This window comes from Cystoisospora suis (assembly GCF_002600585.1).
Source record: "Cystoisospora suis strain Wien I chromosome Unknown contig_472, whole genome shotgun sequence".
NCBI lineage: Eukaryota > Apicomplexa > Conoidasida > Eucoccidiorida > Sarcocystidae > Cystoisospora > Cystoisospora suis.
This window is the reverse complement of record NW_027153273.1, coordinates 26,460-42,467: the sequence shown is the minus strand read 5'-3', so window position 1 is coordinate 42,467 and position 16,008 is coordinate 26,460. Positions and strand designations below refer to the sequence as shown.

The 16,008-nt window shown below is 51.1% G+C and overlaps 1 protein-coding gene across 1 annotated transcript; it reads right to left on the bottom strand.

Annotated features, from left to right (window-relative positions):
- Positions 1-838: 838 nt before the first annotated feature.
- CSUI_001177 (uncharacterized protein) lies at positions 839-15,251 on the bottom strand (the record flags this gene model as incomplete). Its single annotated transcript, XM_068061383.1, has 3 exons — positions 839-4,954; positions 5,526-13,671; positions 14,308-15,251. 3 exons carry the CDS (start codon positions 15,249-15,251, stop codon positions 839-841), a joined length of 13,206 nt encoding a protein of 4,401 aa, XP_067926637.1.
- Between the last annotated feature and the right edge of the window lie 757 nt (positions 15,252-16,008).

Here is a 16,008-nt window from a genome sequence, read left to right as displayed (position 1 = left end):
AAAAGCCTCCTTCCAGGTCTGAAGAAGGTTTTCCGATGGTATCCAAAACCGACGTCGGACAAGTCTGTAACTACCAGTCCCCTAAATTTGAAGAAGCATCACCGTCAAAAAACATGTAGAAAATGACCCTTCGAAGAATAACCGGATAAGTCTGAGCCGACCGCCNNTCAGATAGCACACAAACTTCCTACATTTTGCGAAAGAATGAGCCAGGTGCGCAATCAATTTGGGGCACTTCCAGCACTGCAATGAGGCGCCTTCAGACGAGTCACCAACGGGAAAACAACCAACCACTGCGTTTAACGAATAGAGGCGCGTAGTGGAAACGATCACCAAAGAGAATAACTACTGTGTTCTGTGTAGATATGAGCCTGTGAGAGTCGAAGACATATCAACTTAGGATACCTTCGTGGAATCAGTACAACCCATACTTNNGGGGCCGTGGCGTTTCTTGCCCATACTTACTCTTGACAGACATACAGAAAACACATCCTTGGCGGAAAAAATACTCATATATATCTCCCCAAAAAAAGAAACTTTGTAACAAAAAACGAGTATGAAAACGATACAAAAGACTGAGAAAAGCAAGCGTACAAGAAAACATACTTGCTGCAGGACGGAAACTGATTGCAGCAAGTAACCTTCCCTGAGAAGATACTGGTGTCGGTCCGATCATTATCAACATGTTGTCACACATCAGTGTTTCTCGTCTTTCCTACCTTCTCTCTCTTCAGTATCCTGGCTGCTACTCCCCTCTCCCTTTTCCTGGTGTTTGTTTTCTTTCTGTTCGCTTTCCGTTCAAGTCTTCTGAAGTTTTTCTTGCTCGCACTTCTTCCCATCACTTTTCTTCTTTTTTTGTCTTACTACTATTACTGCCGCCGTGAGTTTTACCGCTACTCCGAGCGCCAGCCCCCCTCCCTCCCCTCAAATCACGATGCACAATCTCTTGAAGTCTTTCAAGTTCCTCCCCTACAGGCAGAGGCACTCCATACTTGTCTATACGGGCATCGATAAACCTCAACAGTGTGTCTAATTCGGTGATATTACTTGTCTCCTTGTCTAGCTCACTTGAACAGTCTCCTTCGTGGCGTTCCTCTCCTGTCTTTTCCTCTCCAAATACCGGCATCTCGACCTTATCTTCCATCTTCCCGCCCCCTATCTTTACGAGCTCTTCATCTACTTTATCAACTGTACTGACGTCACATGCTTTCCGTCTCCCTCCTACCACACTGTCAGAAATTTCTTTATCTTCTCCTCGCATCCATGCTGGTGGACTGATACGGTCATCCCCTTGTTCTTTCGCCCCCCCTCGACTGTCTTTGCTATCCCTAACATGGTCGATGTCTTCCGCTAACCCTACTCGAGCCCGGTTCAAGCAATGTAGACAGAAGCAAGGTATACGCCGTCCACACAGAAGCTGTGTTATTAGCCCGCGTAACTCCGCTTCAGACGAAAACTTGTCCTCACAGACTCCTCTTCTCTTAGACTCGTTCCTCGAACTCGCAATACTCCTACTACCACGACGACTACAGCTACTATTAGTACGCCTGGTATCTTGCCGGCCTCCATCTTCCTTTCCCGTGACCGACCGAACATCAGAATAAGAATCCGTACTAGTGGCATCGAATGAGAGAGTAGTATCCTCCCCCGTGTTTGACTGAGTACATGGGGATTCGACGCCAGGATGCTTCGGTCGGGATGGTGACAGCAGTGAAGAGGAAGAGGGGGACTCGGGCAAACTAAGAAGCCTTACTTCATTCACTAGAGACTGCCCTCCCCTGTTGTTCACGTCAAAACCTCCTGGACCAGTTTCCGCGTTTTCCTTCTTAAAGTTTGTCTGAGAAGAAATTCCCGTACCTTCCTCAGACAGCGAATTCGAAGAGCCATTGCACTCCGTACTTTCCTGAGCAAGGACACTCCTTACGTGTGCATCAGCTGCAACATACTCAGCTACAGCTGCTGCATGCTGAAGGGCCCGAAGTTTCTCCCCGCGTCCGTCAAGGGCTTTCGCTAGCATATGAAGGAGTTCCGCTTCTCTTCGTTCTCCTTGCTGCTGATTCGGCTTCACTCTATCAGGGTCTTGAAGTGATGATCGTCTTTCATGTTGAACACAGTCGAGAGCCCGAGCCTTCTCTCCTTTCTCTTCTGCTTTTCCATCCCTCGAGACAATGTCCTGATTGTTTTCTTTCCCTTCTCCGACAGTGGGATGCTTCATCAATCCCTCCTTCAGTTCGATGTCTGAACAAGTGTCGAAAAGATGACTTTGTCCAGAGTCCAGATTACCCTCATCGTCCTTTCTTCTGCATGGAGTCTTCTCCTTGTCATCCCTCCGTTCCAAACACTCTTCTCCCTCTCTCACAGAAGACCTGACGGAGAAGCGAAGATGAGGAGGAAGAACAAGAGGGGAACAGCCATTGATACTCCAGCGAACAAGGAAACCTGGGTGACGCCGCCTTAACTCTTTTGGCTTCGGTGGTGTTACGTGCTCTAACCGAGGATGGGGAGAAGTGTAAGGTCGAGACGACGATGATGACGATGAAGCCTTTGAGTCCGATGCTGTTCTTGTGGTCAACTGTGGAACTTGCCGTGGCGGTGCTGACTCCGAAGAGTTTGTGTTAGACGGTGACAAGAATGATGTTGTTACAGGCCCTTCCCTTCCCCTACAGCCCTGCTGTCTTGTGCCGAGGCGCTTGGCCTCGCTCTCTCCTTCAAGGGAAAACGAAGAACCGGAAACTCGAGAACTGTCCGAAGATAAGCTGGTCGGCCCTCCGGGACCTTCTACTGTACTAATAGAAGGGAAAACACGGGCTTTGGTTTCCGTTCCACGTCCGAACTCCCCCCCCTCATCTTCTTGTGACCTTCGGCTCTCGGCATGCGCTGCGCTAGAAGAAGAGCACCGCTGAGGTAAAGCAGGAGGTGAAGAAGCAGTCGCTGAGTACACCAGACCCCTGCCTTCTCCTTCTACACCTTCACTCCGTCGTGCTGCTAAGAAACTTGCTTCGTCTGAATGATGACCGAATCTGAGCTTCCTTGGTTGGGGCACGTTACAATCGCCTCCGGGTGCTTCCCCCCCTCGCCCTCCGGTATGTACTGAAACAGGGCCTTCCTCCGGTTTTGTTCCGGTGTTGTGCACTAGTTTTTCTCCATGAGAGAACAAAGACAGCGGACCACGGAAACTAGCATCACCAGGGGAAGGCGGGCGAAGTCGAAGCAGCTCAGCAGATATATAACACCCGAACTGGGGCACATGTAACTGCTCTGTGTGAATACCTAAAGCTGCTTGGAGAGCGAGTAGTGCCGACTGATGTGTAACAAATATCTGGAGTAGTTGAGGAAAGGGTGGAGACGGATACCCAGGAACCTCTTCTTCCAAATGTTTTCTTCCTTCGTTGCTATCGCCTCGTTCCCCTGTTTTTGTACCTTCTCTTTGGACTTCATCTTCATAAACAGATCCTTCTCCCTTCCTCTTCACATCATGTTCACCATCTGTTGTTGTTTTCTCTCGTGTTCGCCGTCTCTCGTCCTGTCTTCTTCCATCCGTAGCTCCTTTCATCCTGCTACCCTCCCTTCCTTCCCGTGATGCTTCACCACTCTCTTCTTCCGTCTTCTCTCTGGTTTCCCGTGAGCTTTCGCACCCTGTCCCGACCCTCCGAAGGGGAGCTGTTTCCGCCCCCCTTTCACAGGCGTTTACACACGAGTGTACAGTGTCTTCACCAGGATCTTCCTTGCTCCTTTCTCTTGCACAACAGAACGGAGAACAATGCTCAATACTGCCGTCGCGCATTTCATCAAGATACTTACTACCACTGTCGTCACACCCTCCCCCCTCAACCTCTCCAAACCTACTTGCATACCAGTCTGCCATTTGCTCGAGACGCCCAGCAAGTTCAAGAAGAGAGCTTCCCCCTGCTCTCCACCCTACTTCCTCATCTAGTCCGAACTGAAGCCTCGTGACGATATCAGCACCGAGAAATGTAGCTTGTAACAGAGATGCTGACGTTATTACTTCCCCATCAGCATTAACAGGTTGTGCGTGGCGATCTGACGTCACAGCCGTCTGCGAAGAGAATAGGAGAGTGCCTCCTGTGTGTCCGCCGGCCACGCTGCCTTTTCCTGTTTCTTCTCCCTGACTTTGTCCTGTGTTCTTCCCCGATGAACCTTCTTTATTTCGCTCGGCGGGGACCCGCCCTTCTGTCTCCTCTTTCGAGGATGAGATAACAAGCCCAGCAGCCGGACGAGGGATAGTCTTCGCACTCACCATCGAGGCAGACACACACGCGACAGGGGGGGGGCGACCCGCGGACACTGTTGTCTCGAGAAGAGAAGAAGGCTGAGAAGTATCGAAAGAAGGATGTCCTAGAGGCGACGAGCAAGACGAGACAGAAGAGGAGGAGGAGGAGTCTAGTGAGGTATCAAATATCATTCCGTCTTCTTCGCCTTGAGTGACAATAACACTCATACCCCCTGTATCATTCTCCCGGTTCCGTGCTTTTCCGTTGATACCTGACCCTGGAGTATTCAGTGAGAGGGATAAAGGAATCGGAGCTGATGGCCTCCGAAGACTGACAAACGCGGAAGAGGTTGACATGCCGTCGCTTGATTTCTCGGCTAGAAAACGATTGAGTGAAAGGCGTGAAGAAAGAACTTTATGCGTCCCCCCCTCAACAGGCGTCTCTGCAGGTGTTGACGTATTAGATACACTTGAAACTGGAAAACGGTCCATGGCAACTGCTGTTGTCCCGGCAGACGAAAAGACAGCTAACGCTGCCGTAGTAGGAGCTTCGGCGGCTGCTGCTGCAGGTGCAAAGAAGAAACTCCCCGACTGAAGAGTCGGTGGCGCTACACCATGAAACAGGTATGCCCCGTACGCTGACACGAACTTCTTCATGACTTTCAGTCCTGCTTTTTCATGCCATCCAGTTAGATTACGAAGAAGCTCAGATTCTCCGTACAGCTGTAAAAGGAAAGAAAGAAGAAAAGAACGAAACAAGATGACATCCCTAGAGAACTGCGACACGAAGCAAGGCGAAAGCATGACTGAAAAGACTTGCCAAACTCTCCTTTTTTTCTTCTTTTCTCCTTTAGAGTCTTTTTGGTTGGATGAAGACAGCCTGTTCCTGTGTACCGGCTTTTCTTACCATTCCTCTTCAGAATCCACATGAAGTAACAGCTATCAACTTCACTGGCTTCACTTTCACCTATACAGGAAGAATAGTCATAATCTAGAACACTAGACGATCTATGGACGATTCATTATCCCGTTCCGTCACACAACGCAGATGATTACCCGCACCCACTGCGTTGCCTCTCTGCGATTAATGCCTCGCCGCCTTGTGCTTTGACACAAGTCTAGCAGCAACAACGCAGATGATCCGCCAACTCTACAAGAACTAGAGAACTCTTCCTTCTCCGATACTGACCAGGAGGTCGAGGCAGAACATGAAAAATCCGCGTCTTTATACTGAATAACGGCCATTCAGACAATCGAAACCTCTCCACCTCTCCCTCGCCTCTCTCCCGCTCACCTGCTCGCAAACTCTTCGGTAGCACTGAGATCGCTCGAGTGTCCTCTGCTTGAGAAGCTTCACCAAGGGACTCTTCGCTTTCAGAGCAAAAGACAATGGGGAGCCCGAAGGAGCTACATGAAGACATGGGAAGGCTTTTCGAACATCTGAAGAAGGTGAAGATGTCTCTTTCCCGGCCCTACTCGAAATCGAGTTCTCAGCAACACTAGGAGACTTTCGGAAAACAGGTGAAGGCGACAATGACTCGGTACCCTCATATCCTTTCGTATCGCCAGGCTTCTGCTGGGGCGACGACCATCCGTCCTCCTCTACCTCCTTATTCCATTCACGTGACAATACAGAGCAGCCTCTACCTTCGAACTCAGAAGAGACCCCACTACTACTACCGCAACCACGAGGTACGGATAACGTCCGCGGCGGCTGATAGCTTGGTGACCGAAGAGGGTCATCTACTGATGGAAACAGGACTGTCTCTCCTTTCTCAAGAGGCCCGTAGAGACCTCCTACACGGGGAACACAAGGTGTGGGTCCTTTGAGAGGCGTCTGGCTATCTTGTCGAGGCAATCCATCAGAGAGCGAAACCTGCTTCTGCTCTTCTCCCCCTTCCGTTATGCACGGGGAGGTCGAGGGAGAGAGTGATTCTTGGATTGTGGTCTTACAAGGAGGACTCTCCATAGGCGGAATGGCCTCATCACTTACAGTCAGTCCCGGGGCCATGCTTTCGTGTGTGCTGAAGGACTTTTCTCTATAAAGACATCCTGAGGACGATGACACTCCATCAACTCCACCTCTTGAACCTTCAACTTCTCCGTCATGCTGCTGAGGGAATACTGAATGAGTTGTACTTGTAATGTCCTTGTGGGCAGAGGATAGACAGCTGTGATCCTCCTGTACAGTCGCTTCTTCTTCATGCTGTTGATCAGCTTTCTGTCCTGTCTGCTTCGGTTCTTTTCCTCCACTTCTTGCGATCTTTTTCTGCGCGAGGTTCTCACCATGATTGCTTCCAGCTATCAGAGCTCTCTCCTCTAGCTCAATCGTACAATCTTTGCTAATGTCCCCATCATCATCCTGATATTCCACCATACTCCCAGGAGGGCTATCCATACTACAGGAGCAAGCACAACAATGATGTTGCATTCGTCTTAGTATCGAAGGCCCATGGAGAATGCCGGCAAGGACTCCTTCAGCTGTCTGTTGACATCGAAGAGATTCCGTGCTGCATAAGAGCAGACCAGCTCGACGGTTGCGAATTGAAGGAGCAAAAGACGAAGACGACGAAGTTGCTAACGATGATGGCAGTAAGTGAGACGGCGACCCCCCACCCTGGTACGCCCTCTCTTCAAGAGGACACAAAAGAGACTGCTCCGCACAACGCTGTAGATGGTGCTGCTCGCTATCATGACGGCAGGACCCTGATGCTGAAGTGACCGACGACGACGCTACCTGTTCCGGAGAAATAGTATCTTGATTCACATAGTTACTATCACGCGGTTCAGGACGATAATGGAGCGGTCTTTCCGCTCCTTCTCCGGCCATTAGCATCATCCTTTCTTCCTCATCATCTTTCCTCATGTCTTGTTCAGCTCTCTGCGGGGCGGTGCGTACAGGCAAACGAGTAGAAGAATCATCCACGCTAGGGCAATGACCCTCTCTTTCCTCATAACCAGTTTCCGACAAGATAAGAGATCGACTATTTTGACATCCTTCCTCGAGGCCCTTCGCGAGCGCATGCTCTGCAGCGTGATGTGTTTCCTCGTCACCCTCACCTGAGTGTATTGTAGACGAAGATGAAACAGAAGACAGAGGCACTTTTGGTGCACCTCGTTCTCCATCCACCTCCCTCCCAAAGGACGGGTATTTCACTCCTGAATCCTTCTGGAGAAATGAGAACGGTGCAGGTTCTTTCTTTTCACTGTTGGCATTGACTTGAAGAGGACTCGTCTCCCTGTCATTAGAAGAGTGGAGAATTTGACTGCCGCGAACAAAGCGAGAGTTTTGCGAACTACTTGGATCGTGTACAACGCCCCCTCCTCCTCCCTGCTTCTCACCCGGCATTCTACAGGCGTGCAGACAATGACCGGCGCCATCCAGGAGACCACGGCTTCGAAATGAGCGCGTAGGGCGAGAGAACAGGTACGAGGAAGATGCAAAAGAAGAGGAAGACGGTGAAGTAGTGACACTAAATGGAACCGCCTTTGTGTTTGGTTCCAAGTCTTGAACGGTACCACGCACACATGGTGCTATCGAGAAAGGGTCACAAGAAGGCGAAGGGAAGCCCGAAGGAGGCGACAACAAAGATGCGAACGACACCACAGGACATGAGAGAGATGCTGATAAACACGAAGTGGGCGACGAAGGAGAAGAACACAAGGAAACTGTTTTCGTTATGCCACTACGGGACGCGGAAACAGAAGGAGAATCAGACACTGAAGCGTAACGATAATGAGAATAACCGCCGGCTGCTCTTCCAGAACCTCCTGAATGTTGCTGTGAGGAAAAAACAGAAGAGAGAGAAAACGGATGCGAGCATCTTCGTTCTCTTGAGGAACCTCCCTCGCCCCCGCGGCTAGGATCTAACATGAGATGACATGTCTCCCCTTCATTCTCATTCTTTCTTGTGAGGCCTCGCCTAGTTGCGGCTTTCTCTTCCAGCCTCCGTCCTCCCCCTTTTTGAGTTGTTTGTGCACCACCCGGACAGCTATTACTATCCTCACTGTTACCAGTACAGGTACCGTAGCCGACGTCGCTTTGTGCGTGGCACGAATCTCTCCTATCAGTTCGCTCCTCGTGAGGGACTTCCACATGACGGAGGAATTTCTCATCAGCCCCACCGTCACTACTAGGTTCCAGGCCTTTGTCCACCTTCACCTTGTTTTTCTCCAGGTTCGCCACTGCGTCATGAGAGGAGAACGGTCTTGTGCCTCGAGTTAAGGACGCGGCTGCCGAGGACGGGAAACTTCCTGCTTTAGCTGGAGGGAGACCATGTTGAGGAGACGACGACGTATGTCTAGCACAAGGACGATGATGACGGTGATGCCTATGTTTTTGACGTGTGAGGACGACTAACCGGTCACGGAGTACGACATTGCGAAGAATCACACGTTGCAGAGTTCGAAGCGAACACCCCACACACGCAGCTTGCTGCCATCCCGCTTTTGTCAGAAGGCCTGGGGCACAGCTGAAGGGCCAAGGGGAAACCCCCGCCACACCAGGATTAGAAAGAAAAGGAGGGTGCATGACCTGAGACGAAGAGGAAGAAGCGGTGTGAGTCGAAAGAGGAGAAAAGGAAGAAGTGACAGTTGAAGTTGAAGCTGATTTCTCAGGGGCACGCGTAACCCCGAGAGAGAGACCACCGAGAAGAGGAGTTGACGAGAAAGTACCGCAGACCCCACAACGGAGACGGCGTACTACCGAAGAAGGGGTAGAAGACGACGAAGAAGAAAAAAATGACGAAGGAGAATAACACGAAGACGGCGTAGAGGACACGCCAACTGAAGATGAAGAAGAACAAGAAGACGACGTGACGAACTTGTCCATGGCGACTTCCAGCTTCTTCACAACACTACCGTGCTGTTGATAATCATCTAGTAAATCGCAACCACTAGGCGACAAGGTCGAGGCTGCGCGGCCTCGTGAGAAAACGTTTGCTCGGTCTGCAACAGCCGAGGGAGTCTCCTTAGAACCGCCATCCGCAGAGGAAGAAGAGTACTGACAGGCACTGGCAACCAGAGAGGAAACACGCCCTTTCAGGGAGGGGGTTGTCCCCTCGAGTAATGGTATACCTTCTGAGACACCAGCTGTATGCACGGAAGAGGATAATGGAGAGAGAGAAAAAGGGACAGAGGACGACGAAGATGTTGACGAATGGCTAGGAGAGTTCGGACGATCCAAAGCTGTGGGTACAGGAGAGACAGATGCAGGCGCGAACGCAGGTCCGAAGGTAACAAAAGGAGACTGGCCTGCTTGGGGAGGACAAAAACCCTCGTCTTCTCCATCTCCTCCTCCTTTTTCTCCTTCTTGGGTAATTCGAAGAGACGCATCCCCTCTATCTGTATATACACTGCCACTGCACCGCAGCCTTTCCTTGATCATGACAGGTTCTTCGGGTAAATCCTCTCCCCCCCCTCCTGCGACATCGGGAGTTCTCTGCTGTATGGAAGGCCTCGACGCTGAACCATCCGAGGAAGACGATGAGAATCCACTGCCCCTACTGGTCGTCAGAGCAGCTGTCGATACGCTCGCAGGAGACTCACATTCTCTCGAATCTCCCCGACAATAGAGTCGCGTGACATCTCCTCCCCTACACCTATCAAAATCATCTGTTTTTTTCAGAGACACCAGGCGTCCGCTGCCGTCCACCCCCAACCCCCCGGCAGTACCGCTGCCCTCGCGCAAAATACGACAGCTCTCCACATCGCTAGCTGGTAAGCCATAAGTTGAGACACTGGATGAGAGTACAGCGTGACTGCTACCACTATGGTTATCACCTCCTTCGTCCAACGCCTTCGGTTGGTGCCCCCCTACCTCTTTTTCACTCTCTTCCTTCTCTACTTCCATCACTGCACAGTCCAACCCAAGCGTCGTCTTCTTGTCCCCATCTGCCCTTCTCTCTTCTGCCGCCCTCTCGTGAGTCTCCTTGCTAACCTTCTCCCCCGCCTCTGATGTAGAATCAGGATCATCTCTATTGACCCCTGTAGCTTCTACAGAAGCGCCAGTGCTTTTACTGCTACTAATACCATGGCGTTGGCATCCCTCCTCCGTAGCACACCTCCCTGTCGAAGCATACGGAGACATGAATCCTTCAGTCTCTTCTCCTTCCCTACTCCTCCTGACAGAAGAAAGAGAAAACTCCAGAAGGCTTCCCCCTCCTCGCCCGACTGTGCCATACCCAGCCGTACCAGCTCGGCTACTGTTGCTCCCATCAGAAGCCAAGGACACAAAATCTGTCTCCGAAGGTACAGCAGACGTACTTACAGACGAAGCGGCTGCTGTTATCTGAGAAGTGAGGGGAGAAGAGGACGTGTGACGGCTGTGATGTAAGAAGGACGAGTTCGAGACTCCAGACGACGACACGAAAGACGGAGTGCGCGTATCTTCACCCTGAGCTTTCTGGAGAAAACGGCTGAACGAAGATGACGGCAGAGAGATCATCTTCAGAGTGCTACTGCGACTACCACTGTTATCGATACTGCTGCTACTATCGAGATGTCGTTTTCTGGGAAAAAGAGGATATGCACGAAATTGGTCCTCACGAGCATCAGACGGACCAGACCTGACTCTGCCCTTACACCCCGAAAGATACTCAGGGCCTTTCTCCTCGTCCGTATGTCTCTGTGTCTCTCTGCCTCTTCCTATCTCCTCGGATAGCGTCTTCTTCCTTAGAGAAGGTAGACCGCTCTTCGTGTTACTATTACGACGAGAGCCAGCACAGGAGAAAGGGTCGCCCTTCATGCCCTCTTCCCCCAAAAAGTCAGGCGCAGCAACGTGAGGAGGTGAAGGGTCATTACCGCCATGGTTCTTCTCCTCTAGTTCACCAGTTCCACCAATCTTCCGTGAAGTGGAAGTCAGTAACAACCACGACGACGAGACAGCTGGGTGTTCTCCGTCTTCGGCCACCACGTTCTTTGAGTTCTGAGGGCATGCTATATCCAACAACATATCCTTATAGCTACTACTACTCCGAAAGTAGTTGGGATGTCGCCTCGCAGAATTCGCGTCCCACAAAACATGACTAGGGACCCAAACAAGACACCCTACCGCTGCCGGTGGTGACGGGAAAGGTGAGGGGAGAGACTCCGAGTAGACAGAAGGAGCAGTCATCGATTTTCCTACACGTTTCGCAACGACTCCGTGTTCCTGAATGGGTGTTGTAGTCATGCGCCCGGGAGGATGACCTATCGATGTAGTTTGATGAGAAGTATGGATACCTATCGAATCCCCTTTCGTCATACTAGAGGTAAGAGACAGCGACTCCCCTTCTGCATCATCGACAACATGCGAACAAGACGGAGTTGGAGCAGGAACAGAAGAATCTTTTGGGGGACTAACGCTATGATGAAAACATCCTTCTCGTTGACCATGTCCCACATCAACTCTCCCGCTGAGAATCTCATTCGCTTTCCGCTTCCTCTCCTCTTCAGTCGGTCGTCCTTCTTCTAGTGCATTTCTTTCGGGCGTCACTCCATAGGCAACGCTCCTTTCTTCACCTTGCTCCGCAGGTTCTCTCGCCCCCTTTTTCATACCGACCGCCATCTCCGTCGCTGGTACCGAGGCCGTCGACAAGCCTTCTCCTAACAGACAAGACACTTTGACTTTACTGTTGATAGGACTTGTGCGAGTACTATCAGTTTCTCCACGTGTGCGATCAGATGAACCCTCTCCCTGCTCGATAATATTCTCACCTCCGGTTCTTCCCTGCTTCTCCTGTGCATCTTCCTCCTCTTCCTGTCCCACTTTGGTCGGATCTTCTTCGCCATTCAAGACCTTCCCTGTCGTCTGCTTTCCCCTCTTCTCGGCTTGAGCGCTGTGCACGGAAGTAGTGCCAAACATATTCTTCTCACCCGGATGACTGCCGACCCCAACTCCCATAGCTGAAGTCGGTGCTGACTCCTGACTTCCCGAAGAAGCTGAGGAAGAGGACGAGGAGGAAGAGGAATCTGCGAGGTTTTCCTTTGGCGTACGAGCCCCATGACGCATGAAAATGCACGCACCGACAAGCTCAGCCAAAAAACGTCCTTCACCAATCTTCACATTGTAGAGTTCACGTCTGGTGCTTGCGTACAAAGGGGAAGAAGAAGAATACTGAGCTCGTCTCAAGCGTGGACCGTTCGACACTGTGTGTCCGTTCTCATTATTCTTTCTGAAGTTATCCGTCTTAGTGTCAGGAGGACTCCTCATACCGTGATGTATACTACCAGAGCTATAACTTTCCCTAGCATCTTTCTCGTGCCATTCTTTCTTCTCCTCCCCCGACGGGTTGTTCGAGACAGCTGAAGGAAAGAAGACAGTCTGGGAATTGCACCTCGAAAGAGCTTTTGACAGGGTTGATGATCTCGAGGCAGCACGACTCCGACGAGAGGAAGAAGCAGTATCTCTGTGGATGTGAAAAAGAAAATGTGTTCCCTCACTATGACTATTAGTGGTGGAGCGATGATCATTACTGCTTCTGCCTTCGTTAGAAGAACTCCTTTCCTCTTTCCCTCCAACAGGAAACAAACCGAGTGACGAAGAGGATGAGACAGAACACAAGGCAGAAGGGGACAGGGGCGAAAAAGAAGAACAACAAAGTTTCTCGTCACCATCAAAGGCGTCTTCCCTTACACAGATTTTGCCCTTCACGTGCTCGCTTATAATGGTATTAGACATACTTCCTAAGAGCAGAGAACCTTCTCCAAGGTTTAGCCCATCCCGTATGGGGCATTTCAAGTGCACGACACCCTCACCGTCGCAAAGGCGACGGTGGTGACCGCGAAACTTCACAGACTTCGAGAAAATCATCTGACGATGCTGCTTTAGCGGCCCAGCAGTGGCCTTTCTTCCCTTCCCGTCTCCTCCATCAGAAACGTACACAGACGAGAAATCACTTCTTTCACTGGTACTCGGTTCCCCCGGTGTTCCGGAATCACCCTTCTCATTCTCTGGGAGTGAAATGTCAGAATTTCTCTCTGTTTGCTTCTCTCCTATGAAAAAATCGCAGGGGACTTGGCATTTGGAAAGATTCTTTCGCCTGTAACGATATCTTCTTCTATGAGGTCCTGCCGTCTCCTCCTTGCCCTCCCACAATGCTGCTGCTCGGCCTGTCCCTCTACGATTGGCTTCTTCTTCTCGTTCCTCCACCTCCGAGAAGAAACAAAGATGGTCCTTTCGACCCCTGACACCTCCCCCTTCTCCCACGGATCCCTGCTGCCATTCTGGACCTAAGGACGGTGGCACCATACTTACGAAATCGCTGTCGTCGCTGGGATGTATCAATGATGAAAAGGAAGACGATCTCTTCTTTCGTCTTCTGCTCGTCCTACTTCTTCTCGTATCATCTTCTGAGCAGAGATTCCAGATGTTTCCACTGCTAGAAGGAATACCTCTAGCACTGAATGGCGGTGACCGAGAAAAGGCGCAGAGGGCCATGTAGTGGCTGTTTTCCTGGGAGCTGCCGTCAGGAAAGAAAGGAGAGAGAAGGGAAGGACAGGGAACAACAAGACTTTCGCGTCCTTCCCCGTTCTTCACAACGACAGCGACTTGTGGTTTCACACCACGGCCACCACCATCAGTACCATCACGGTTTGCGTCATGACTACGAGACCTTTCCAAGGCATCCCCCGGAACTGACAAGATTCTTTTCACCATGAGAGGGCATGCTCCAACAACAACGAGCGGCTCAGGTGAACCAACACACGGGCAGGTACATGCCTCTGAGGAAGGACAGGAAGAAAATAAAGACGAGGGAGGAAAATCAGAAGAGAGTGGTGAAGGCGAGCAAGGAGAGAGGATTGACAGATTCTTCTTCATCATCCAAGCTGTCTCCCTATGCGTGTCCACACTATCACACTGATTATTGTCTACTGTCTTCTCTTCGCCTCCCTTCCTTGCCGCCATCGAGTTCGACTGCCCTACAAGTCCAGAGCATCTATCCTCCCCGCACGACCAGTTTCGATTCTCACTATCACTACAGTCAACTTCAATAAAACAGTTCGAATTGCCGTTCCAAGTACTACGACCTAATACGGACGAGAATGATGGATCCTCTCTCGCTCTCTCCGGGAGCTCTTCCCCCCCTGGCCTATACCTTCCAGGAAAGAAGCCCGCCCTCCGCGTTATCTGAGGACGGTGGAACAAGGAAGAACTGTCCGGAGGGGTTCTTGAAAGATGGGATGAGAATAAAGGACAAGACGAAAAAGGGTAACACTGAACATGCGGGCCTCTTGCGAACTTGAACGTTGTTTCTAGTGCTGCAGTCTCCCAGCGATGACTCTGCTGATTTGTCCTCAGTTCTTCCCGCGACAACACACTCGTGCTCCTATCAGAGAACGCTTGAAGTTGCCCCCGTCGCCGTCTCCTTCCACCTGAAGTGCAATCAGTACTATAGCTTTTTGTGCTATGGAAACAGGAGCCATGACAGCACCTGTCGGTAGCAGAACGACTACCTCGTCTATAAGCAGGACACGCCACTTCTGAAGGCTCTTCCCGCGTCCCTCTCCCCTCGTCAATTAGGTACTTTTCACCTTGAGAACGGATACCACTTGCTCGTGACCGAGTAGACATGCAACAAACATACGCACAATTTCCCTTATCCCCGTCTCGTCCTCCACCCCGATGTCCATCGCGAAGCGTCACAGCGGGCGCTAGCTCTGCTCCGCCTTCCGCCATCAGACAAGCTGAGCGCACTGTATCCGTTGTTACCGCGACAAGAAATCTCCACTCGGCGGAGACGAAGAGAAGGAAAGGAAATAAGGTAGTTGTAGTGGTAGTTGTAGGCTGTCCAGACGCGTAAGGAGAGAGACAATACTCAGATTTTACTGCAGAAAGAAGACGAAACGCGGACGCGAGAGAGACAAGCAGGTACACAATTACTTTATAAACGGGAACAAGTAGAGAAATGGTCTCTTCAGAGAGCGGAACACCACTCAGACAGAAAGAAGGCAGAAAATTCAGTCTTGTAAACTGATACAGCGCGTTGTCGACTGCGCGGGAGCGGAAGGGGGGACAGGGCGACGGGATGAGAAGTCGCATATAGGTGGAAAGGCGACACAAGAGCCTGACTTTGGAGTGGTCAATCGTTCATTCACACCCCTGCCCCCCCCTTGGCGAGACTCCTCGCTTCTGTAGAGCTGTACTTAGACTTCAGGTTAGTTCGTGCCGCAACGGTGCAAGTTCACACGAGCTGGAGCAGTCGGCCACAACGGCAAACCACGTGGAAACACTAGACAGGAAATGTGAAAACGCCCACGACCGCAAGGCATCACGGGATGAGACGGTCAATCGATGTCTATGTCTCATGTTCAAAAAAGCAAGTATTAGGCAAAAACATGGAACTAGTACGAAAGGCCTGCGTGAAGAGTGGCCATATGGAAACGGGTACTCAAACAGAAAAGGAAAACCTCACGATTTATCTCTCCAGAATGTTTTGGGAGAATGAACCCGGTGGGGAACAAAATCACTTGATGGAGGGGTGAATCGAGCAGACACTAGACCGCAGTCGCCAAAAAGGGTGCAGGCCGAGACTCATCACACGGGCCTGTGTCGCCATCTGTTAGCATGAGAAACGAGGGAGTAGAGGCGGAGAGTCCGATGAAAGAGAATACCAGAAGGAGGCAGGAGCGCGGTCACCAAAGGGGGGCGAAACGTAACGCTGCCCAGAAGACCGGCCGAGTTGTGTCCCTGCGGCGAGGAGAGCATTACCAAAACATAACAGAGAGTGAAGCAGAACCGAGGAACGACTGATGAAGTGGAAACCAGGATAGGGACTGCAGCTCCGACAACCCAGTGA